The sequence below is a fragment of the Sphaeramia orbicularis genome, unplaced genomic scaffold (genome assembly GCF_902148855.1).
Source record: "Sphaeramia orbicularis unplaced genomic scaffold, fSphaOr1.1, whole genome shotgun sequence".
In the NCBI taxonomy this organism is placed as follows: domain Eukaryota; kingdom Metazoa; phylum Chordata; class Actinopteri; order Kurtiformes; family Apogonidae; genus Sphaeramia; species Sphaeramia orbicularis.
The window spans coordinates 121072-145741 of record NW_021941618.1 but is presented as its reverse complement, the minus strand read 5'-3'; the positions used below and the strand labels follow the sequence as shown (position 1 = coordinate 145741).

The following is a 24670-nucleotide window of genomic DNA, read 5'->3' as shown; positions in this document are numbered from 1 at the left end:
TAACTGTTTGAAGAACTGTTTGAAGAACTGTTTAAAGAATTGTTTAAAGAACTGTTTGAAGAACTGTTTGAAGAACTCTTTAAAGAACTGTTTGAAGTATTGTTTGAAGAACTGTTTGAAGAACTATTTTAAAAACTGTTTGAAGAACTGTTTAAAGAATTGTCGGTAAAGAAATGTTGTGACAGCGCCCCCTTGAAAAGTGGAAATACATTACGCCATTGGGACCACATCCAATGTAAAGTTTGTCATACAGCCACGAAAGTTGGTACACAGATTCATTGTCAGGAGACAAACAAAAAATCTTATTATGGCCACGCCCCTAAACCAACCCCTAGTCGGCCATATTGGATTGAAATTTCCAAAATGCTGAGTCAGCGTTTTTGTTGTCGTCGTATTTTAACTATCTCCTCCTTGGGAGTTTGGCCAAATGAGCTCAAACTGGGTGTACAGTACCTAGAGAAGTGGGGCATCAAAAGTTAGCCAAATTTTTGGGATCGGTGTCACCGTTTTTGTGCACCAAGTTTGCAAACTTTGCAAAGTTTTTTCAGAAATTTGCCTTTACAAAACTTGCAGCCATTTATTGGAAGAAATTTCAATTTTGTGCTATAGCGCCCCCTACAAAGTCACCTTTACAAAAATTGCTTCAGTTCAGACGTATGAACACCAATTTGGCTCAAATTTGAGTCAGCTGTCACTCCCCCAGACCTACACCCGTTCATCTGAAGACATTCAGATTTGGTGCTACAGCGCCACCCGCTGAACCATGGACATACTTTTACTGGACGTGCCCATGGTGGGGGCCTTTGGGTGCCGCTTGTGGCTTTAATTTTTTCTTTCTTCTGCCCTGCTCTGTCTTTTTTTTCTCCTCCTGCTCTGGTCTGTTTTTTTTTTTCCTTTTCTCCTTCTGCTCTGTTTTTCTTTTATTTTTTTTTTCTTTTCTTCTCTGTTTCTTCTGGGGGTGGATTCATTGTTTCCTGCCAAAAATGAGTCACTGAGAAGGAATGAAGACCAGGGGGAGGGGCAGAGGAGGGGGAGGGGCAGGAGGTGTCTGTCCTGTTTTCTGTGTGAAACTGAATCTGTTCGGTGTTTTTTTTTTATTCATTTGTCTGTGGATGAAAATAAAAGCCAAAAACAGAATAAAACTAAGTTGAATTCAACTCAGTTTACCCTGGACCCTAACCTAACCCTACCTGGACCCTACCTGAACCCTACCTGGACCCTAACTGGACCCTACCTGGACCCTAACTGGACCCTACCTGGACCTTAACCTAACCCTACCTGGACCCTACCTGTCCCCTACTCGTGTCCTACCTCAGTACCCTGACCCTGGTTCTACTCACTTCAGATCTATGTGAACTCTCTGACTGAACGGGTCCATCCCAGATGCTCTGTGGAAGCTCCGCCTCCTTCCGATGAGTCATGCTGTTAGTGTGTTAGTGTCTAAATATGGACACCAGTGGAAGAACCCAGACTGTTTCAGACTGTGATGAAACAAAGGAAACACCAGGAAACATGAATCAGATGGAACTGCGTCATAAACCAACATTACAGCAGAGCATTCCAACTGACAACACACCCACCCCTAACCAACCACAAAGAGACCCGAACCACAAAGAGACCCGAACCACATAGAGACCCTAACCAGAAGGAGACCCGAACCACAAAGAGACCCGAACCACATAGAGACCCTAACCAGAAGGAGACCCGAACCACAAAGAGACCCGAACCACATAGAGACCCTAACCAGAAGGAGACCCTAACCAGAAGGAGACCCGAACCCTAGTCAGGTTAGGGTTTTTCGACTGTATTTCTCAGGTTTAATTCAAAGTTAATTCAGGTTTCCCTCAGGTTTATTTCAGGTTTCATTCAGGTTAAATTAATCCAAAACAATAATTTCAACAGGAAAAAAAACAGCAACTTTTTTTCAGATTCTGAGTATTTTTTATCTAAAAATAAAAATGTTCAACCAGTTGTTAAAGTTATTGATTCATTTATTGATCAGCAGTTTCCAGTGCAGACTCCACTCACACAGTTCTGTGACACATTTTTTTTTATTATTAAAATTATCAATAAATAGTGAATAAATAGGTAAATAAGAGGCAGTCCATTCTACCAGTGTACATGAGATGGAAAGTCAGGTCTAACAGAGCAGCTCACAAATAAATACACACTTAAATACACACTTAAATACACACAGACAGAAACATTACGGTCAGTTCAAGTTTAACGGGTTCGCTTCAAGTCTCAGTTCGGTTCAGTTCGGCCCAGTTCGGCTCGGTTCGGGGCTCTAGGTCCCTTTTCCGGGTCCAGTGTCCGGACCTCCGGCTCCCCAGGCAGGCCGCCGGCAGACTGACGCCGGCCTCAGGGCTCCGTCTCCGGCTTCGTGTGTCAGGACGGGCCGCTGTCGGTCCGGACCTCCTCCGGATCTGGATCTGGATGCGCCGCGGTTCGGCTCATGCGGTTCGGCTCATGCGGTTCGGCTCATGCGGGTCGGACCCCCCGGGCTGGGGGGGGGGGGGGTTGTCGGTGGTGTCCGGGTCAGTTGTCGGTGCCCAGGCGGTGGTACACCAGCAGAGCTACCACGTAGCCCCGGGCCGGGCTCCGGTCCCGGTCCGGGACGGTCCGGTCCGGTTCGCACCCGCCCAGGACCGGCGGCTCCCCGGAGCAGCGGACCGGGAGGCCGTGCGGGCCCGCGGCGGCTCCGGGTTCTCCGCACGGGTCTTCGAAGTAGATCTGCAGGAGGACCACCAGGACCAGGACCAGCAGCCACCGGGCCGCCGGACTCATCCGCTCCGGGGGCGGGAGGTGCATGCGGACCTGGGCCGGGTACATGACCCGGGAACAGCGCTTCCTGGGCCGGATGGGGACCACGGAGCGCACGGCGGTGGCCTGGGCCGGGACCCGGTCGAAGGTGAAGATCTCCGGTTCGGTGCTCCGGGCTGACATCCGGGACAGGGCGAAGCTCTCCTGGACCACCTGGGTCCTGGTTCCGGTCCGCGGGTCCATGTTCAGGTCTGGATGCGGTCTTCTGGGTTCGGATGTGGTTCGGATGTGGTTCTGGCTCTGCTCAGTCTGGGCTGGAACAGCGGGTCTAGGGGACCCGGGCTCCGGTTCCGGTTTTATCTGTTCGGTTTCAGAAACGCCCATAAAACACAGGCTACGCCCCATAAAACACAGGCCACGCCCCGAAACTGGATTACACAAGAATAGAAAACCCAGTAAAACTGAAAAACAGGTTCAGATGGACCCCTTAAAGAACCAGAACCAGGTGGGAACAGAACCCGTTCCTGTTAATAATTAAAACAGACTGATGTAAAATCCCAGAGTTCCTGTTTTCAAAGGAAACAGAATGAGTAAGAAGTGGAGAACACAACGGAACAGGCGTGGTTCTGTTCCAGAGAACAGCTGCATTCACACATTTACCAGAACAGTTGAACCCAGATGACCCCAGATGAACCCAGTGATGTCATTTCACCTGATGCTGAACTCAACTCTTGAGGAAGTCAACGATGATGTCACTGGAACCGACAGGTTTCATTGGCTGATTCATGAACAGAACAGGTGGTTTTTTTGTCAACGTTTATGTGTAAAAGTGAACATATAAAAAATACGACAAACAACAAAAAATACGAAAAATACAAAATGTACAAAAAATACCACAAACACCACAAACATGAAAAATGCAAAATATACGAAAAATACTGCAAACACCACAAACATGAGGAATACCAAAAATACCAGTTGTGGACCGTTTTTTCTTTGTTTGTTTGTTTGTTTGTCTTTTCGTGGACCTTTTTTTTGTCCATCCATCCATTCTCTTCCTCTTATCCGGGGCCGGGTCACAGGGGTAACAGTCTAAGCAGGGATGCCCAGACTCCTCCCTCTCCCCAGACTCCTCCCACCTCAGCTGGTTCCTCTGGATGTGGAGGAGCAGCGGTTCTACTCGGAGCTCCTCTCTGCTGGCTTAGCTCCTCCCCCCCACCCTATGGAGGAAACTCACTTGGACCACTTGTATCCTGGATCTGGTTCTTTGGGTCCTGGATCTGGTCCTTTGGGTCCTGACCCACAGCTCATGACCACAGGTGAGGGTCTGAACGTAGACTGAGGGTAAATCCAGAGCTTCTCCTTTGGGCTCAGCTCCTTCTGAACCACAACAGACCCATACAAGCACTGCAGCACTGCACCCACCCACCTGTCAATCTGAACCTCCACCCACCCACCTGTCAGTCTGAACCTCCACCCACCCACCTGTCAATCTGAACCTCCACCCACCCACCTGTCAGTCTGAACCTCCACCCACCCACCTGTCAATCTGAACCTCCACCCACCCACCTGTCAGTCTGAACCTCCACCCACCCACCTGTCAATCTGAACCTCCACCCACCCACCTGTCAGTCTGAACCTCCATCCTTCCCTCCCTGTGAACCAGACCCAGATACTTGAACTCCTCCACAGGGGTCAAAGACTCTCCACAGACCCACAGAGGGCAGACCACCTTTATCTGGTCCAGAGCCTTGGTCTCGGATTTGGAGGTGCTGATCCTCATCCCACTGGGCTCCAAACCGCCCCAGGACACGCTGAAGGTCCAGGTTCCATGAGGTCAACAGGACAACGTCATCTGCAAAAAGCACAGATGAAATCCTGTGGTCCCCAAACCGGACCCCCTCCGGCCCCTGGCTGCGCCTACAAATTCTATCCATAAAAATGATGAACAGAACCGGTGCCAAAGGGCAGCCCTGCTGGAGTCCCACATGCACCTGGAACAGGTCTGACTGACTGACGGTCATGAGGACTAGGGTCCTGCTTCGGTCATACAAGGACCAGACTGCCCTGAGCAGAGGGCCCCGGAACCTTTGTTTGTTTGTTTGTTTGTTTGTTTGTTTGTTTGTTTGTTTGTTTGTTTGTCGTTTCATGGACCATCCAACTGTCGTTTGTCCACTGCTGTCTTTGTCCTCTCTCTTTGTCCTCTCTCTCCTGCCGTTGTCATGGTGACAACAGGATGTGGGTCGCTGCGGTGGCTCTGCTCAAAGCCTCTTTTGATTGGCCGTTGGCTCGTTTCCATGTGAACAGACGTACGTGACGGACAGAACGTTCGGTGGGAACCCCTTCAAGTGGACACAGAGGCCCCGCCCCCCTGCAGGTCACATGTCCATCTATGCTGTCACTGCATTGGCTGCTGCGTCACATGGACCGGGGACTGATCCGAACCGGTCCAATCAAGTCCACCGTGTGGGTTCTGTTCTGGTTCTGGTTCTGCTGTCAGTTCCTGGACCTGATCTCATCGGGTCACATGTTCAACCTTCCTTCCCATCCTGGTTCTGATTGGTTGAGGAACTGTAAGGGTGGTCCAGTCACCAAACACATTGAAACAGCTCTAGAAACATGTAGAAGAAAATCTAAAATGATCTAGAGCACTTTTTAATCAGATTTGAACATGGTCCTAAATTACCCTTTTTGGAGCACATACCCTTACCATTTCAACACCAGGGGGCAACGAAGAGTGTTTGAATAAAGTTCTCGAAACATCTTGAAACAACTCTGGAAACATGGGGATGAACATGAATAGTGATCTAAAGAACGTTTTAGTCAGATTTGAACATGGTCCAAAATTAGCCTTTTTGGAGCACATACTATAGCCTTACCATTTGAACACCAGGGGGCGCAAAAGAATGTTTGAATAAAGTTTTGAAAAATCTTGAAACACCTCTGGAAACATGTAGATGAGAACAAATAATGATCTAGAGCACTTTTTAATCAGATTTGAAGATGGTCAAAAATTACCCTTTTTGGAGCACATACTATAGCCTTACCATTTGAACACCAGGGGGCGATGAACAATGTCTGAATAAAGGTTTGAAAAATCTTGAAACACCTCTACAAACATTTAAATGAACATTAATAATGATCTAGAGCACATTTTAATCAGATTTGAAGATAGTCTAAAATTCGCGTTTTTGGAGCACATACTATATAGCCTTACCATTTGAACACCAGGGGGCGATGAAGAATGTTTGAATAAATGCTCGAAACATCTTGAAAAACCTCTGGAAAAATGTAAATGATCATGAATAATGATCTAGACCACTTTATATCCAGATTTGAAGATGGTCCAAAATTACCCTTTTTGGAGCCTTACCATTTGAACACCAGGGGGCGACGACGAATGTTTGAATAAATGCTTGAAACATCTTGTAACAGCTCTGGAAACATGTAGATGAGCATCTCTTATGGTCTAGAGCACTTCTTAATCAGATTTGAAGATGGTCCGAAAAGTCCTTTTTTGGAGCACATACCATTTGCACACTTGCTGTTTTTAACATGTATTCATTTAAATTAAAGTCATATTGCAGTTTTAAACCCATTTAAACCTGTTTTTATTTTAACATGGAATCTCATCCCTCTCTTGTCCCTCTCTCATTCCCTCTTTCATCCCTCTATCATTCCTTTCTCTCTCTCACTCAGACATTGGGGCGTTCCTTTAGAACCGTCTGGAACCTGGAGGTGTTTGTGGTGGAACAGGAATGTCAATCATCCTTTTCCTCTGAACTGGGTGAGACATGTGTGGGCGGAGTCACCATTCCAACACGTCCACACTGGAATGTGGAGGCAAGTGCAGACATGTGGCCACGCCTCCAACTGCACCTTCAGCAGGTAGACATGTGGCCACGCCCCCAACTGCACGTTCAACAGGCAGACATGTGGCCACACCCCCAACTGCACCTGCAACATGCACAGGTCCATGTCTCCATCCTCAGATTCAGCTTCAGTTCCATTTGTACATGTTTGTTGGTGTAAATGTCTTCTGTCCACCTGTCCACCTGTCCACCTGTCCACCTGTCCAGGTCCAGGGACCCACCCCTCCCCCTCGGTCCAGAACCACACTGGGCCTGGACCCCCATCCCCCCCATCCTGGGGCTGCGATGCCGGCACCTCCAGGCTCTGGACCTGGACCTCTGAAACCAGAACAACCAGGGTTAGAGACATGATGGACAGAGTGGACACAAGAACAAGGACACATTTACCAAGGACATCCTGACCAATAGGAAGGCACGTCCAATAGAACTACAGTCCGAATGGTGGGGGTCATGTGACCCAATAGAACTACAGTCCGAATGGTGGGGGTCATGTGACCCACAGCTGTTGGATCAGATTTTCACAGTGAGTTCTGCAACAATTAAAGGAGACACAGGTCCATTTAAGTTCTGGTCTTTGTTGACCAGGGTCCAGTCTGGTACTGGGTCCAGTCTGGGTCTGGGTCCAGTCCTGGTCCAGCCTGGGTCTAGGTCCAGTCCTGGTGCAGTCTGGGACTGGGTCCAGTCTGGGTCTGGGTCCAGCCTAGGTCTGGGTCCAGTTCAGGTCCAGCCTGGGTCAGTTCAGTCCAGTATTTCTATCCTGTTTTCAGTTGCTATGTTTGCAGATGTGGGCGGCACCCTCTGGAGGCTGGTCATGTGACTGTACCTGTGGTCATGTGACCGTACCTGTGGTCATGTGACCGTACCTGTGCTGGTGCTGGGGTCCTCAGTCAAGATCTGCAGGACCACCAGGGCCAACAGAACCGTCAGGCATCTGAGGACCCGGTCCGGGGCCCGCTTCAGCGGCAGGATCTGGCTCTGAGAGGCCGGGTACAGGACCCGACGGAAGCGCCGACGGAGGGGGGCCATGGTCCAGTTCTGATCCAGGTTTGGGTTCTGATCCAGGTTTGGGTTCTGGTTGTGATCCGGGCTTTGGTTTGGGTTCTGATCTAGGTTTGGGTTCTGGTTCTGATCCGTGCTTGTTTCTGTTTTTCTCCAAACCTTCACATGCTTTAAATATCTTCTGAGTGGGTGTGGTCATCTGGCCTGGGGCTGCTGAAACTCCGCCCACTGCTGCAGTGATTGGTGCTGTGGGTTGAAGTTATTTTTAGACGTGCACCAACTGTGGGCTGCTCATGCACGACAACGAAACAGAAACACGACTGATCGCAAGTTTACAATGCAAGTGTTCACACAGAAACGCGAACATTTGATATTTACAATGGAAGTGTTCGCACATTAACGCAAACATCTGATGTTTACTATGGAAGTGTTCACACAGAAACACGAACATTTAATATTTACGATGGAAGTGTTCGTACAGAAACACGAACATTTGAAGTTTACGATAGAAGTGTTCACACAGAAACGCAAACATTTGATGTTTACCATGGAAATGTTCGCACAGAAACGTGAACATATGATATTTATGATGGAAGTGTTCGCACAGAAACACGAACATTTGATATTTACGATGGAAGTGTTCGCACAGAAACACGAACATTTGATATTTACGATGGAAGTGTTTGCACAGAAACCCGAACATTTGATATTTACGATGGAAGTGTTCGCACAGAAACACGAACATTTGATATTTACGATGGAAGTGTTCACACAGAAACACGAACATTTGATATTTACGATGGAAGTGTTCGCACAGAAACATGAACATTTGATATTTATGATGGAAGTGTTTGCACAGAAACCTGAACATTTGATGTTTATGATGGAAGTGTTCGCACATAAATGCGAACATTTGGACAAAGCATCTGAATGTTCACAAATAAAAAAAACAAAAACAACTGAGTCCCAAAGTACACACAGTACCATCCATCCTCCTCCTCTTCTCTCTCACCTCCACCTCCTCTCCTCCTCTTCTTCCTCTTCTCCTCTTTTTCTTCCTCTTCTTCTCCTCCTCTCTCTCCTCCTCCTTCTGGAATGTGATTATTACATTAAAGTATGTGATGGAAACTCCAAACAAAGACATGCTGTTGTCATGGAGACAGGATCAACAACACAGGCTGCACAGGGTCAGGGTTAGGAACAGGATTAGGAACAGGGTCAGGGTTAGGAACAGGGTTAGGGTTAGGAACAGGGTTAGGAACAGGGTTAGGGTTAGGAACAGGGTTAGGAACAGGGTCAGGGTTAGGAACAGGGTCAGGGTTAGGAACAGGGTTAGGAACAGGGTTAGGGTTCGGAACAGGGTTAGGAACAGGGTCAGGGTTAGGAACAGGGTCAGGGTTAGGAACAGGGTTAGGAACAGGGTTAGGGTTCGGAACAGGGTTAGGAACGGGGTCAGGGTTAGGAACAGGGTTAGGAACAGGGTTAGGGTTAGGAACAGGGTTAAGAACAGGGTTAGGGTTAGGAACAGGGTTAGGAACAGGGTCAGGGTTAGGAACAGGGTTAGGGTTCGGAACAGGGTTAGGAACAGGGTCAGGGTTAGGAACAGGGTTAGGGTTAGGAACAGGGTTAGGAACAGGGTTAGGAACAGGGTCAGGGTTAGGAACAGGGTTAGGAACAGGGTTAGGGTTAGGAACAGGGTTAGGAACGGGGTCAGGGTTAGGAACAGGGTTAGGGTTAGGAACAGGGTTAGGGTTAGGAACAGGGTTAGGAACAGGGTTAGGGTTCGGAACAGGGTTAGGAACAGGGTAAGGGTTAGGAACAGGGTTAGGAACAGGGTCAGGGTTAGGAACAGGGTTAGGAACAGGGTTAGGAACAGGGTAAGGGTTAGGAACAGGGTTAGGAACAGGGTCAGGGTTAGGAACAGGGTTAGGAACAGGGTTAGGGTTAGGAACAGGGTTAGGAACAGGGTTAGGGTTAGGAACAGGGTTAGGAACAGGGTTAGGGTTAGGAACAGGGTTAGGAACAGGGTCAGGGTTAGGAACAGGGTTAGGAACAGGGTTAGGAACAGGGTTAGGGTTAGGAACAGGGTTAGGAACAGGGTTAGGGTTAGGAACAGGGTTAGGAACAGGGTCAGGGTTAGGAACAGGGTTAGGAACAGGGTTAGGGTTCGGAACAGGGTTAGGGTTAGGAACAGGGTTAGGAACAGGGTCAGGGTTAGGAACAGGGTCAGGGTTAGGAACAGGGTTAGGGTTCGGAACAGGGTTAGGAACGGGGTCAGGGTTAGGAACAGGGTTAGGAACAGGGTTAGGGTTAGGAACAGGGTTAAGAACAGGGTTAGGGTTAGGAACAGGGTTAGGAACAGGGTCGGGGTTAGGAACAGGGTTAGGGTTCGGAACAGGGTTAGGAACAGGGTCAGGGTTAGGAACAGGGTTAGGGTTAGGAACAGGGTTAGGAACAGGGTTAGGGTTAGGAACAGGGTTAGGGTTAGGAACAGGGTTAGGAACAGGGTCAGGGTTAGGAACAGGGTTAGGAACAGGGTTAGGAACAGGGTTAGGAACAGGGTTAGGAACGGGGTCAGGGTTAGGAACGGGGTCAGGGTTAGGAACAGGGTCAGGGTTAGGAACAGGGTTAGGGTTAGGAACAGGGTTAGGGTTAGGAACAGGGTTAGGAACAGGGTTAGGGTTCGGAACAGGGTTAGGAACAGGGTAAGGGTTAGGAACAGGGTTAGGAACAGGGTCAGGGTTAGGAACAGGGTTAGGGTTAGGAACAGGGTTAGGAACAGGGTCAGGGTTAGGAACAGGGTTAGGGTTAGGAACAGGGTTAGGAACAGGGTTAGGGTTAGGAACAGGGTTAGGAACAGGGTCAGGGTTAGGAACAGGGTTAGGGTTCGGAACAGGGTCAGGGTTAGGAACAGGGTTAGGGTTCGGAACAGGGTTAGGAACGGGGTCAGGGTTAGGAACAGGGTTAGGGTTAGGAACAGGGTTAAGACCAGGGTTAGGAACAGGGTTAGGAACAGGGTCAGGGTTAGGAACAGGGTTAGGGTTCGGAACAGGGTTAGGAACAGGGTCAGGGTTAGGAACAGGGTTAGGGTTAGGAACAGGGTTAGGAACAGGGTTAGGGTTAGGAACAGGGTTAGGAACAGGGTCAGGGTTAGGAACAGGGTTAGGGTTAGGAACAGGGTTAGGAACGGGGTCAGGGTTAGGAACAGGGTCAGGGTTAGGAACAGGGTTAGGGTTAGGAACAGGGTTAGGGTTAGGAACAGGGTTAGGGTTCGGAACAGGGTTAGGAACAGGGTAAGGGTTAGGAACAGGGTTAGGAACAAGGTTAGGAACAGGGTTAGGGTTAGGAACAGGGTTAGGGTTAGGAACAGGGTTAGTAACAGGGTCAGGGTTAGGAACAGGGTTAGGGTTCGGAAAAGGGTTAGGAACGGGGTCAGGGTTAGGAACAGGGTTAGGGTTAGGAACAGGGTTAGGAACAGGGTCAGGGTTAGGAACAGGGTTAGGGTTCGGAACAGGGTTAGGAACAGGGTCAGGGTTAGGAACAGGGTTAGGGTTAGGAACAGGGTTAGGAACGAGGTCAGGGTTAGGAACAGGGTTAGGAACAGGGTCAGGGTTAGGAACAGGGTTAGGAACAGGGTCAGGGTTAGGAACAGGGTTAGGAACAGGGTTAGGAACAGGGTTAGGAACAGGGTTAGGGTTCGGAACAGGGTTAGGAACAGGGTCAGGGTTAGGAACAGGGTTAGGAACAGGGTCAGGGTTAGGAACAGGGTTAGGGTTCGGAACAGGGTTAGGAACAGGGTCAGGGTTAGGAACAGAGTTAGGGTTAGGAACAGGGTTAGGAACAGGGTTAGGAACAGGGTTAGGGTTCGGAACAGGGTTAGGAACAGGGTCAGGGTTAGGAACAGGGTTAGGGTTAGGAACAGGGTTAGGAACAGGGTTAGGAACAGGGTTAGGAACGGGGTTAGGAACGGGGTCAGGGTTAGGAACAGGGTTAGGAACAGGGTCAGGGTTAGGAACAGGGTTAGGAACAGGGTCAGGGTTAGGAACAGGGTTAGGGTTCGGAACAGGGTTAGGAACAGGGTTAGGGTTAGGAACAGGGTTAGGGTTAGGAACACAGTTAGGGTTAGGAACAGGGTTAGGAACAGGGTTAGGAACAGGGTCAGGGTTAGGAACAGGGTTAGGAACAGGGTTAGGGTTCGGAACAGGGTTAGGAACAGGGTCAGGGTTAGGAACAGAGTTAGGGTTAGGAACAGGGTTAGGGTTAGGAACAGGGTTAGGAACAGAGTTAGGAACAGGGTTAGGAACAGGGTTTGGAACAGTCCAATTCCTTTTCTTTATTCCATATAAACTTTTATTTAAATCCAGATAGAACCAGTACAAACTTTTATAAATACATTGAATTAAAAACAGATTATAAAAAAGGCCACACCCACAGGGGGACAAACTCCGCCCCCAACTCCACCCCCAAACCCGTTTACATCACATGACCAAAAGTCAGAGGGTTTGGACCTTCAGACCAAACAGAACTGGGTCTGGGTCTGGGCTCATTTGGCTCCACCTAAACCCAGACCGGCTCCAGGTCCATGTCTGGGTCCAGGTCCAGGTCCAAGTGCAGGTCCGGTCAGACCTGCTTGTCTCTGAAGGTGAAGATGAAGATGATGATCCCCAGCAGCAGGACCATCATCATCACCACTGAGGTCAGGAGGAAGGCCCTACAGGCCGGACGACCCGTCAATCTGAACAGAGCCCCGCCCACGCCGCCAGAGCCCGCCCTGACCGCTGAACTGGGAACGCCCACATCCAGGGAGTGCCGCGCCGACCGCAGGGATGCCAGGGAGCGCTGGTCCCCTGAAGACCTGGACCAGGAAGACCACAGAGACCAGGGTTAGGGTTAGAACACAGAGACCAGGGTTAGACCACAGACCGAGACCAGGTAGGTTAGACCCTGGACCCAGACCAGGTAGGGTAGACCCCAGACCCAGACCAGGTAGGGTAGACCCAGACCAGGTAGGTTAGACCCCGGACCCAGACCAGGTAGGTTAGACCCCAGACCCAGACTAGACCTCAGACCCAGACCAGGTAGGTTAGACGCCAGACCTAGACCAGGTAGGTTAGACCCCAGACCAGGTAGGTTAGACCCCAGACTCAGACCAGGTAGGTTAGACCCCAGACCAGGAAGACCACAGAGACCAGGGTTAGGGTTAGACCACAGACCCAGACTAGACCCCAGACCAGGTAGATTAGACCCCAGACCAGGTAGGTTAGACCCCAGACCCAGACCAGGTAGGTTAGACCCCAGACCTGAACCTTTGATTTGGTCAAGAACGGGGTTTTATGGTTTGTCATTTCCTGACCTTTGACCTGCATTTGACCTTTGACCTGCATGTTCTTTCTTCTTCTTCTTGTGTCCACTGACCTCTTGACCTGTGTTTATTGACCTCCTGTCCGACCTTTAACCCCAGTTTGGTGTCTTTTGTTATGTGTCCGGTGCGGACTGACCTCTTGACCTGCAGCTTGCCCTCGTTGCGCAGAAATCGGACGCTGTAGACCCTCTGCATGGCGGCGGGCAGGCAGGACAGGACGTTGGCATCTGTGGTGAGCTTGGGCGGGCCGAGGGTGGGCAGGGGCGTGAGGCCGCGGCACAGTGGACACTGGACGGCGCCGGGCTCGGCCGACTTGACGTTGATCCGCGCCAGACACTCCAGGCAGAAGGTGTGACCGCACAGGAGTATCTTGGGACATCGGAAGATGTTGTTAAATTGACTGAAGCAGACGGAACACTCCAGGTCCGGAAGGTCCTCGGAGCACCTGGACGGGACGATGACCGACACCTGGCAGACCGGCGCCGGGGTCGGATACGGGTTCTCGGACCCTGGGGCGGGTTCTGAGGAGCACGGCGCCCGGTTCTGATTGGAGGACGTCTGGAAGCGTTGGAGGACGGCGGCAGACTGGACCGAGATCTGAGGATCTGAGCTCTGGAGATCTAGACCGGGTAGAAGGGTCGGGTTCTGGTTTCTGTAGGGATTCATGATGGACTGAGGTGGAGGACCAGGAAAGGACTCAGAACCAGAGGGTGAAGACAAAGACGGACACACTGGTTTCACCCAAACACGACCTGAGGGAACAGAAGCAGACCCTGGTCAGCTGGTACGCAGACGATCTGCACATTTATCTGCAAATGAGACGCATTTAAACCGACTGATGGTCTGAAGGGAAGCTGTGGGCAGGACCATCCCCCCATGAAGCTGTGGGCAGGACCACTGGAAAAAAAAAAAAAATCCACCGGGCGGGGTGGGGGTGGGGGGTGGGGGGTGGTTGTAGCTCAATAAGTGCCGCAGCATACTGCAGAGGAATGAGGGGAGGGGCACAGATTGGAGAGGGGCACAGACTGGCCATGGTCATGCTGCTCTATACTCATACAGACTAATGCCCCTGCCCCATTTGGGTCTCAGCGTCCCCCTTCAGCTTTCTCATTCCAAACGCCCCCCATAGTGTCCTGGTGCTCCCGTTGACATTCTGTTTCTGTCGGTGTGTCTCAGAACCCCTTCAGTGGGCGCAGACTGCCCCAGAACCAGAACCCCTTCAGCTGGTGAAGACCGCCCCAGAACCCCTTCAGCTGGTGCAGACCACCCCAGAACCCCTTCAGCTGGTGCAGACCACCCCGGTCCTCTGGTCCCCCCACAGCCGTCCACTGTCTTTTAGAGTGGACTTTAAAACTGGAACAGAGCCTTAAGGTCAGGTGATCAGTTTGAATGGAAGGGCACTAACCCTAACCCCTCTGTGGGGCTGGACCCTACGGTCTAGGGTCTAGGGTTTAGGGTTTAGGGTTTAGGGTTTAGGGTTTAGGGTTTAGGGTTAGGGCTTAGGGCTTAAGGCTTAGGTGTTAAGGGTTAGGTGTTAAGGGTTAGGGTTCTCTATGAACACACATGGAACCATGAAGGTTCTGTGGGTCGGTTTTAGATGGAGAACAGGTGAAGGTTCTGAAGAAGTCAGGAGGTCCAGACTGAATGGAACTAACCCTAACCCTGTTCCTAACCCTAACAGAACCTCTGTCAGTTTCATCTGGATCCAAGAACAAACAAACAAACATCCTCATGTTCTCCTGCACAGAACACATGGTTCTATTTACACAAGCAAATGACAGCCAGAACCCAGAGCAGGAGAATGGCACGCCTAGAACACAAGACAACAGAATGCCTAGAACACACACATACACACAGAACCCACTTACTTCCTTTTTTCATGTTCTCACTAATATTGTTTGTTTTGTAAAATCTGATAAAATGAAAGAACCTGGAGAACCTGTGAGATGGAGCAGACTGTAGTCCAGTGGCAGAAGCAGCAGGGTCATGTGACCTGTGCTGTGGGTCATGTGACCTGTGCTGTGGGTCATGTTACCTGTGCTGTGGGTCAGGTGGGGTCATGTGACCTGTGCTGTGGGTCATGTGACCTTAGATGTGGGTCATGTGGGGTCATGTGATCTGTGCTGTGGGTCATGTGATCTGTGCTGTGGGTCATGTGACCTGTGCTGTGGGGTCATGTGACCTTTGCTCTGGGTCATGTGACCTGTACTGTGGGTCATGTGACCTGTGCTGTGGGTCATGTGACCTGTGCTGTGGGGTCATGTGACCTGTGCTGTGGGTCATGTGGCCTGTGCTGTGGGGTCATGTGACCTGTGCTGTGGGTCATGTGGCCTGTGCTGTGGGTCATGTGACCTGTGCTGTGGGGTCATGTGACCTGTGCTGTGGGTCATGTGACCTGTGCTGTGGGGTCATGTGACCTTTGCTGTGGGGTCATGTGACCTGTGCTGTGGGGTCATGTGACCTGTGCTGTGGGGTCATGTGACCTGTGCTATGGGGTCATGTGACCTTTGCTCTGGGTCACATGGGGTCATGTGACCTGTGCTGTGGGGTCATGTGACCTGTGCTGTGGGTCATGTGACCTGTGCTGTGGGGTCATGTGACCTGTGCTGTGGGGTCATGTGACCTTTGCTCTGGGTCACATGGGGTCATGTGGCCTGTGCTGTGGGTCATGTGGCCTGTGCTGTGGGGTCATGTGGCCTGTGCTGTGGGTCATGTGGCCTGTGCTGTAGGGTCATGTGACCTGTGCTGTGGGTCATGTGACCTGTGCTGTGGGTCATGTGACCTGTGCTGTGGGGTCATGTGACCTTTGCTCTGGGTCATGTGGCCTGTGCTGTGGGTCATGTGACCTGTGCTGTGGGTCATGTGACCTGTGCTGTGGGGTCATGTGACCTTTGCTCTGGGTCATGTGGGGTCATGTGGCCTGTGCTGTGGGTCATGTGGCCTGTGCTGTGGGTCATGTGGCCTGTGCTGTGGGTCATGTGGCCTGTGCTGTAGGGTCATGTGACCTGTGCTGTGGGTCATGTGACCTGTGCTGTGGGTCATGTGACCTGTGCTGTGGGGTCATGTGACCTTTGCTCTGGGTCATGTGGCCTGTGCTGTGGGGTCATGTGACCTTTGCTCTGGGTCATGTGGGGTCATGTGGCCTGTGCTGTGGGTCATGTGGCCTGTGCTGTGGGTCATGTGGGGTCATGTGGCCTGTGCTGTGGGTCATGTGACCTGTGCTGTGATAACAGTGTGTTTGTGTTCCTCTTAACCTGACTCATACATTCATAATATTCAAAGCATCATTCGGTTCATATGGAAATAAAAGAGGAACTAGAGCAGCTGCGGTTTGGACAGAGGGACCACATGACGTCATACCTACGTCACGTCCACTGGGCTAACAGTGTTGTTTAATGGGAATTATTTCAGCTTTAGTCTCAGCTTTAGTCTCAGCTTTAGTTTGAATTAGACCGGGTTTAAATCCTGACTCTGTCCTCATTCTGTCCCATCAGTCCAGTACTGTCAAACACAGTCATGTCGGCCCGGTCCGGTCCGGTCCGGTTCAGTCTGAACATTAACCCTCTCATTACCGGATACCGGACAGACGCGCGCGGAGCCGGTTCTGGAGGACCCGGTTCGGATCTGGTTCTGGACCTGTTTCATCTGTAAACCAACTTACCGGAGTCATGTGGTCCAGATCGGACCCTGATCTGATCTGATCCGGTCCAGGTCCAGGTCCAGGTCCTCAGACGGGAAAAACTCCGGTTTCTGCAGCGGGCTCCGGGTTCTGGACCGGGTTCCGGATCAGGTTCTGGGTTGTGGGTCTCAGGCGTGGAACGGATCCAAGGAAAACACGGCGGAGTCAGTGAAATGAGGCTCGCGCTCATCAGATCAGCTGTGCACCTGTGTGTGTGTGTGTGCGGGGGGGGGGGGGGGGGGGGGGGGCGTGGTCACGGACACACCTGAGGACCAGCCTGTGATCACAACAGAACCGGAAACAGAACCGGAAACAGATCACAACAGAACCGGTGTTTATTTAGACACTCATAACTTTCATTAAATACAGCTAACCCTGTAGAAGCACCATTACTGCCTTCTGTGAGTGAGTGTGAGTGAAGCAGGTTCACTTGTACACTTTAAACATCAGCCCTCCGGTGTCCCATCCAAGGCCCTGACTAAACACCTACTGGGCCTTTTTCACACACTTGTGCAATAATGTCAATAAAATTTTCATGCAGTTTATTTTTAATTCTTTTGCACTTTTTTCAATTTCATCAGCTTGAGCTGTAAATATAAATACCAAATACTCAATAACTGTCACATTTTTAACCCTTTAAATGCTGTGTTTGTAATGGAAACAAACCATTTTTTTAATGTAAAAAACACACAAAAAAATTTTTTTTCAATCTATTCCATATAAAGTGGATCACATATTATTAGATTTTTTCATCCTGGCATATGTCAGTGATTAACTCCAACGCTGGTTAATTTGCATTATTATTATTTTTGGCGCTAGGTCAAATGTTCAAAAATACTAGCGTCTGTCACCAAGTGTGCGTAAAATGCACACCTATGAATCAAACTATTAAATATTATATATTGATTTATTTTTCAGCTCTAATTTGATTTTATTTCTGTAAATCCAGCTCAGTCCTAATCATACAGATCAAATGTTAGAAATAGTGCGTTTTAGGCACACTTGGCAGACAGATGCTAGTCTGGTCATTTTCTTTTGTTTACAATGTGCACATTTGAGTTGGTGGACAGAATTTTAAAGATCATGTAAAAATGAACAACTTTTGAATTCTAACCTGATTTAAACTGTGAAAAATAATATGAAATTTTTTAACAGGAAGTGCAAAGTGTGCGTAAAAGGCACACCTGGATACCAGAGGGTTAAATAAACAGGTCTGTGCAGGACCAGCAGAGGACAGCAGAGGACAGCAGAGACCAGCAAAGGACAGCCGAGACCAGCAGAGGACAGCCGAGACCAGCAGAGGACAGAACTGGACCTGGAGTTGAGTCCAGAAACAGGGATGAGTGGTTTTATAAACCCTGAAAGTCAAACTGAGAAAGAGACACAGAGTGGACACATAGTGGACAGAGTGGACACATAGTGGACACAGAGTGGATACCATGGATATAATGGACACAGAGTGGACACAGTGTCCAGAGTGACCATAGTGGACAGAGTGGACACAGTGGACACAGAGTTCACACAGAGTGGATAGAGTGGACACAGTGGACACAAAGTGGACATAGTGGACACAGTGGACATAGTGGACACAGTGGACAGAGTGGCCATAGTGGACACAGAGGACACAGAGGACACATGCTAATTCAGACTCAGTCACAGGTTTGGTTCAGAAACAGTTTTATTTTAACTGAACAGAAAACAAACAAACAAACTGAACCATCACCATCAAATAAGGCCCCATATTTAGTCACTTCCTTCTTCTGTCATGTTTGTCTGTTCAGACCTGATGGTTCTTCTTCTGTGGTGTCTGATGGTTCTTCTGTGGTGTTTAATGGTTCTTCTTCTGTGGTGTCTGATGGTTCTTCTGTGGTGTTTAATGGTTCTTCTTCTGTGGTGTCTGATGGTTCTTCTGTGGTGTTTAATGGTTCTTCTTCTGTGGTGTCTGATGGTTCTTCTTCTGTGGTGTCTGATGGTTTTTCTTCTGTGGTGTCTGGTGGTTCTTCTGTAGTGTTTAATGGTTTTTCTTCTGTGGTGTCTGATGGTTCTTCTGTGGTGTTTAATGGTTCTTCTTCTGTGGTGTCTGATGGTTCTTCTGTGGTGTTTAATGGTTCTTCTTCTGTGGTGTCTGATGGTTCTTCTGTGGTGTTTAATGGTTCTTCTTCTGTGGCGTCTGATGGTTCTTCTTCTGTGGTGTCTGATGGTTCTTCTGTGGTGTTTAATGGTTCTTCTTCTGTGGTGTCTGATGGTTCTTCTGTGGTGTTTAATGGTTCTTCTTCTGTGGCGTCTGATGGTTCTTCTTCTGTGGTGTCTGATGGTTCTTCTTCTGTGGTGTCTGATGGTTCTTCTGTGGTGTTTAATAGTTCTTCTTCTGTGGTGTCTGATGGTTCTTCTTCTGTGGTGTCTGATGGTTCTTCTGTGGTGTTTAATAGTTCTTCTTCTGTGGTGTCTGATGGTTCTTCTTCTGTGGTGTCAGATGGTTCTTCTGTGGTATTTAATAGTTCTTCTTCTGTGGTGTCTGATGGTTCTTCTTCTGTGGTGTCAGATGGTTCTTCTGTGGTATTTAATAGTTCTTCTTCTGTGGTGTCTGATGGTTCTTCTTCTGTGGTGTCAGATGGTTCTTCTGTGGTGTTTAATAGTTCTTCTTCTGTGGTGTCTGATGGTTCTTCTTCTGTGGTGTCAGATGGTTCTTCTGTGGTGTTTAATAGTTCTTCTTCTGTGGTGTCTGATGGTTCTTCTTCTGTGGTCTTGGTCCTCAGAACAGCGGTCTATCCTCCAGGGCTCTGACCTGGGCTGCGAAGGTCTGGACCCTCTGTTCCACCTCAGCGTTGATCTGGTCCTGGGAGGCACCGGGATTCTGACGGACGAAGTCTGCGACAGCGAGGACGCACTGAGTCTGTGAAAAAAGACACCAGACGCCATGAACCTGGAGGGACACCGTACCCCGACCAAAACCACCACAAAAACAACCAGACTCTGACGTCTTACAGTAGGGCGTCTCCAAAATCCCTTTTCTCTTCAGATCATGATGTTATTTAAACCAGTTCATCTCCAACATGATAACAGCCCCCCCAAAAATTTCAGCAAAATCCGTCAACGTTTGACCCCCCCACCACCACAAAGTATGAAGGGCCCATCAAAAAACGGCAAAATCACTGATTTTAACCCAGAAAATCCCATATAATCAGGTCTGAAGTGTCCACAAATGTCTTTTTCTGGTATTTTCCAGCGTCCCTGTAAAATCACCTCCACAGGTTTTTGTATCAGCTGAGATAGAAGTGAAAATAAGGGGATTTTAAGTCAAATAACTCAATTATCGGCTAAAAACTGGACATAGAAAGAAGTTGAGGACAGTAAATCTAGTTGAACACAATATCTATTTTCTAAACCCCCTTTTAGTAAAATACAGGTTTGAGTTCCAGATAAATACAGATGAACGCTGAAATAACAAAGATAAATACAAGATTTAAGAAGACATTAATGATGACATGGTTCTGATCATCTGGACAGACTTTTACACATGTGCACTGCACACTTAACTCACATGTGACTGACGCTAGAGCTTCTGCTCCATTTCATTCTTTTAAACTCTGGTAGTTTGATTCTGTGGAACCCTGTTCCCTCTGTGGAACCCTGTTCCCTCTGTGGGCTCCATCCATGGGTGCACTGGCATCATCTGGGATGTCCTGAACACCTGTCTGCAGCAGCAGAACACAGACAGCTACCACACATTCATTCATTCATTTTCTGAACCTGCTTTATCCTCACTAGGGTCATGGGGGCGGAGCTTATCCCAGCTACACAGGGCTGAAGGCGGGGTTTACCCTGGACATGTGACCAGTTCATCCCAGACTGAACATATACAGACAAACACACTGTCACATTCACACCTGTGGGGGATTTAGATGAACCTGTTAGCCTATCAGAACATGTGTTTGGATGGTGGGAGGAGCCACAGGACCAGAGAGAACCCACACAGACACAGGGAGAACATGTAAACTCCACCCCCAAAGGCCCCGCCCCCATGGCCTAAAGGCCCCACCCCCTTGTCCTGGTGTAGGTCCTTCTGTGTGGTTCCAGGTCTGTCCTCTGCTCCTCTGAGTCAGTTCTCTGTACTACAGTTGTGTTGCCACGGGTGCTCTGGTTTCTGTTGGTCCTTCTGGATCAAACAGACTTGTGCCGCGTTTCCACTGTGTGGTACCGACCCGAGTCGACCCGAGTCGACTCGGCCTTTTTGCGTTTCCATTATGAAAAAGGACCTTAAATCTGGTACCTGGTACTAGTTTTTTGGTCTCACCTCTGCTGAGGTTCCAGGACTGGGGACCAGATACTAAACCATGACGTGTAAACACTGCAGACCACTGATTGGTCAGACAGTTTTCTGTGCCCCGCCTTTTTACGTAAACATGTGTTAGTGGACAGTAAATCTGTGGGTTCATTAATCCACATGAGAACAGATAAACTAGACCAGGGTTGGTCCAGGAGCTTCAGTCTGTGGTGGAAGACGGAAACATTCAGACCAGACAACAGGCAACGAGTGAGTTTTCAGCAACTCTGAGCAGACAACACAGAAATAACGTGCCGCATCGCTATGACGACCAGGTACTGGAAAGTCAGTAGTATCCTGGAATGGAAACGGTCTGAGGGAATACTGAGCCGAGCTGAGCCGGTTCCACGTAGTGGAAACGTGGCTTTAGTTCCACAGCAGACTCAGGTCCCACAGCTGACGCAGTGTGGAGGTCTGGACTTCAGGCACTTTAGGATCCATTCAGCATGGGAATGCAGTTAAAAGCAGCATTTTTTGACATTTTTTGATGGGCCCTTCATACTTTGCAGTGGGGGGGGTCAAACGTTGATGGATTTTGCTGAAATGTTTTGGGGGGGGGGGGGGCTATTATTATTATGTTGGAGATTAACTGGTTTAAATAAGACCGTGATCTGAAGAGAAAAGGGATTTTTGAGACGCCCTATCCTCCATGGATCTGGGTCAGTTCTGGATGTGGATTGTGGACCCGAGTCCAGCTCTGATACCTTGTAGGCTTGGACCTGGTTCTGCCCGCTGACCCGGTCCAGCAGGTCCTTGGCCACCCGGACCCCGGTCACTGCTGTCAGGACTTGGAGGTCTTCATTGGACTGGGAGGACAGCCAGCGCAGCAGCGCCACCTGCAGGACGGACACAGCTGATTGGATGAGCTGAACAACAGGTCAACATGACAAAAGGTCAAAGGTCATTCACACCAAAACAAAGCACAGGTCAGAGCAGTAATGACACATTCACTGACCAAGTCATGGGTCAGAAATTAAAGACATGACAGTGATGAAAGTTGTCCAAGATCAGAACCAGACTGGACAACAACAACAACAACAACAAATACTACTACTACTACTAATAATAATAATAATAACATTAAAAATGGACATATCTATGTCATGTTTCACATTAAATCCAAAAACTAAAGCAATGATTGAAAGTTGATCCAGATTTGAAATGAACGTAAACTGAACCCCAACAGGATGATGCGTTCACGGTCCGTGTACCTGCTGAATTAACTGGCCGGTGCTCATTTCTCCGGAGGTCCCTGAATCCGACATGACTGAAAAACTGACGGAGAACACGACGAAAAAGGACGAAAACGAAAGAAAGACGGTAATTAAAACCGTAAGAACGCCATCGAATTGGAGTCTGTGATTAAAACTGTGAGTTTAAACAGGATTTATCCGGTAAAAACAGAAGAAACGGCACAATCTGAGGCAGACGCACACTTCCTGTTGACACGAGACTCACTGAACAAGCGTTACGCCGGCAGTGGGCGTGGTTTACTGGAACGTCGCCGTGCACATTCTTAGAAGCGCCGTGCCCGCGCATGTGGACTGTTTTTTTTTTTTTTTCCCAACTTTATTGAAAACATTTTAGTATACAGTACAAAAATTTGAACAAACAAGATGTCAAAAAGGAAAACGCATTTAAACATAGAAGTTTAAAAAATAATGCATAGATTTAAAGATACAAAACATAATATCCAAATAATAGCATAAAAAGTAAGCAAATAAATAAATAAATAACAAATCTAAAAAAATATAAATAAATAAATGCAAGAGAGAGTTCAGTCAATATTAAAGAATAGTTTATAAATATGGAGGGTGTTAGAGCTTTTTTTTTTCTTTTCTTTTTTTTTTTTTTTTTAATTATGGATAAATTCTAAAGATTTAATATAATTTTCAAATTCCAATAGGAAGATTTTAAAATTTGGGTGTGTTTTAGTATATTTATTTTTATGTATATGAAATTTTACAAATAAAATGAACAAATTTACTACAAATTCTAAATTGTGAATATCATGTTTAAAATATGGAATTACATTTTGGGATGTTATAGTTATCTTATTATTACTTTTAGATATGATATATTTTTCAATTTTGGACCAGAAATTAGAAGAATGTCCACATAAAAAGAATAAGTGTAGAATAGTTTCAGAGTAAGAATGATTAAAGTTACAGATTTCCTCCACATCAGAGAACTGAGACAAATTAGCGTTGGAGGGAAAATACGTTACGTCAAATCTGTAACTGTATAATTCTACTGTTGTTTGTAATCCAGTATTTGTAAGATCATGTCCATGCTTTGAACCACTCAGTTTAAGAGAAGGGTGAATTCCAGAATGCTTTACCTCTGAAAAGAGCCGTTCACTGAAAAGAGCCGTTCATTGAAAAGAGTCGTTCAACAGACTGGCTCTTGTATGTTTTTTTCATTCTTTTGAAACACCAGTGTTTGAATGACTAAATAGGCTACATGTGATGATTGACATTACATTTTTCTCCTCCTCCAGTCTTCCAGCTCCGCCTCCTCCAGTCTTCCAGCTCCGCCTCCTCCAGTCTTCCAGCTCCTCCTCCTCCAGTCTACCAGCTCCGCCTCCTCCTCCAGTCTTCCAGCTCCTCCCCCTCCAGCCTTCCAGCTCCACCTCCTCCAGTCTTCCAGCTCCGCCTCCTCCAGTCTTCCAGCTCCTCCCCCTCCAGTCTTCCAGCTCCTCCTCCTCCAGTCTTCCAGCTCCGCCTCTTCCAGTCTTCCAGCTCCTCCCCCTCCAGTCTTCCAGCTCCTCCCCCTCCAGTCTTCCAGCTCCGCCTCTTCCAGTCTTCCAGCTCCTCCCCCTCCAGTCTTCCAGCTCCGCCTCTTCCAGTCTTCCAGCTCCACCTCTTCCAGTCTTCCAGCTCCTCCCCCTCCAGTCTTCCAGCTCCTCCTCCTCCAGTCTTCCAGCTCCTCCCTCTCCAGTCTTCCAGCTCCACCTCTTCCAGTCTTCCAGCTCCTCCTCCTCCAGTCTTCCAGCTCCTCCTCCTCAAGTCTTCCAGCTCCTCCTCCTCCTCCTCCAGTCTTCCAGCTCCTCCTCCTCCAGTCTTCCAGCTCCGCCTCTTCCAGTCTTCCAGCTCCTCCCCCTCCAGTCTTCCAGCTCCGCCTCTTCCAGTCTTCCAGCTCCTCCCCCTCCAGTCTTCCAGCTCCGCCTCTTCCAGTCTTCCAGCTCCTCCCCCTCCAGTCTTCCAGCTCCACCTCTTCCAGTCTTCCAGCTCCTCCCCCTCCAGTCTTCCAGCTCCTCCCCCTCCAGTCTTCCAGTTCCTCCTCCTCCAGTCTTCCAGCTGCTCCTCCTCCAGTCTGCTCACCTAACTCTTCAAACTGTTGTTTTTTTTTTAACTCCTTCCATCAGACATGCTCAGTTCACTCTTTTTTTCCTCCTGCCCAGTCCCTCCCCAGTGATGCTAAACTGACAGGCAATCAGACACTCCCTCCTTTAAAAAAAAAAATAAATAAAAAAAATGAACAGCTCTTTACAAAGACTTGGTTCCCATCGTTCATTTCAAAGAGCCGTTCAAAAGATTCGATTCGTTTGTGAACGTCACATCACTAGAAATGTTCCTCTTTTCATGCAGTGCATTGTGCATATGTTTGTTATTACAGCTGGAGCTAAAAATATTAATGGCATTAATTAAATCAACCAGGTTTATCTGTCT

The 24670-nt window shown here is 48.6% G+C and overlaps 3 protein-coding genes across 3 annotated transcripts; all 3 read right to left on the bottom strand.

The window, feature by feature from the left end:
• Positions 1–1976: 1976 nt before the first annotated feature.
• ier3 (immediate early response 3) lies at positions 1977–3162 on the bottom strand. The gene has a single exon (XM_030130303.1). The coding sequence runs from the start codon at positions 3145–3147 to the stop codon at positions 2539–2541; it is 609 nt and encodes a 202-aa protein (XP_029986163.1). The 5' UTR covers positions 3148–3162; the 3' UTR covers positions 1977–2538.
• Positions 3163–12063: 8901 nt separating this feature from the next.
• LOC115416518 (E3 ubiquitin-protein ligase RNF183) lies at positions 12064–16828 on the bottom strand. Its single transcript, XM_030130302.1, has 3 exons — positions 16658–16828; positions 13133–13748; positions 12064–12489 (listed from the first exon to the last, which is right to left on the bottom strand). The coding sequence occupies exons 2-3, from the start codon at positions 13660–13662 to the stop codon at positions 12255–12257; spliced, it is 765 nt and encodes a 254-aa protein (XP_029986162.1). The 5' UTR covers positions 13663–13748; positions 16658–16828; the 3' UTR covers positions 12064–12254.
• A 1508-nt stretch (positions 16829–18336) lies between these two features.
• On the bottom strand, positions 18337–22264 carry LOC115416521 (proteoglycan 4-like). Its single transcript, XM_030130305.1, has 5 exons — positions 22211–22264; positions 21704–21865; positions 19494–19568; positions 18993–19440; positions 18337–18650 (listed from the first exon to the last, which is right to left on the bottom strand). The coding sequence occupies exons 1-5, from the start codon at positions 22262–22264 to the stop codon at positions 18439–18441; spliced, it is 951 nt and encodes a 316-aa protein (XP_029986165.1). The 3' UTR covers positions 18337–18438.
• Positions 22265–24670: the final 2406 nt, after the last annotated feature.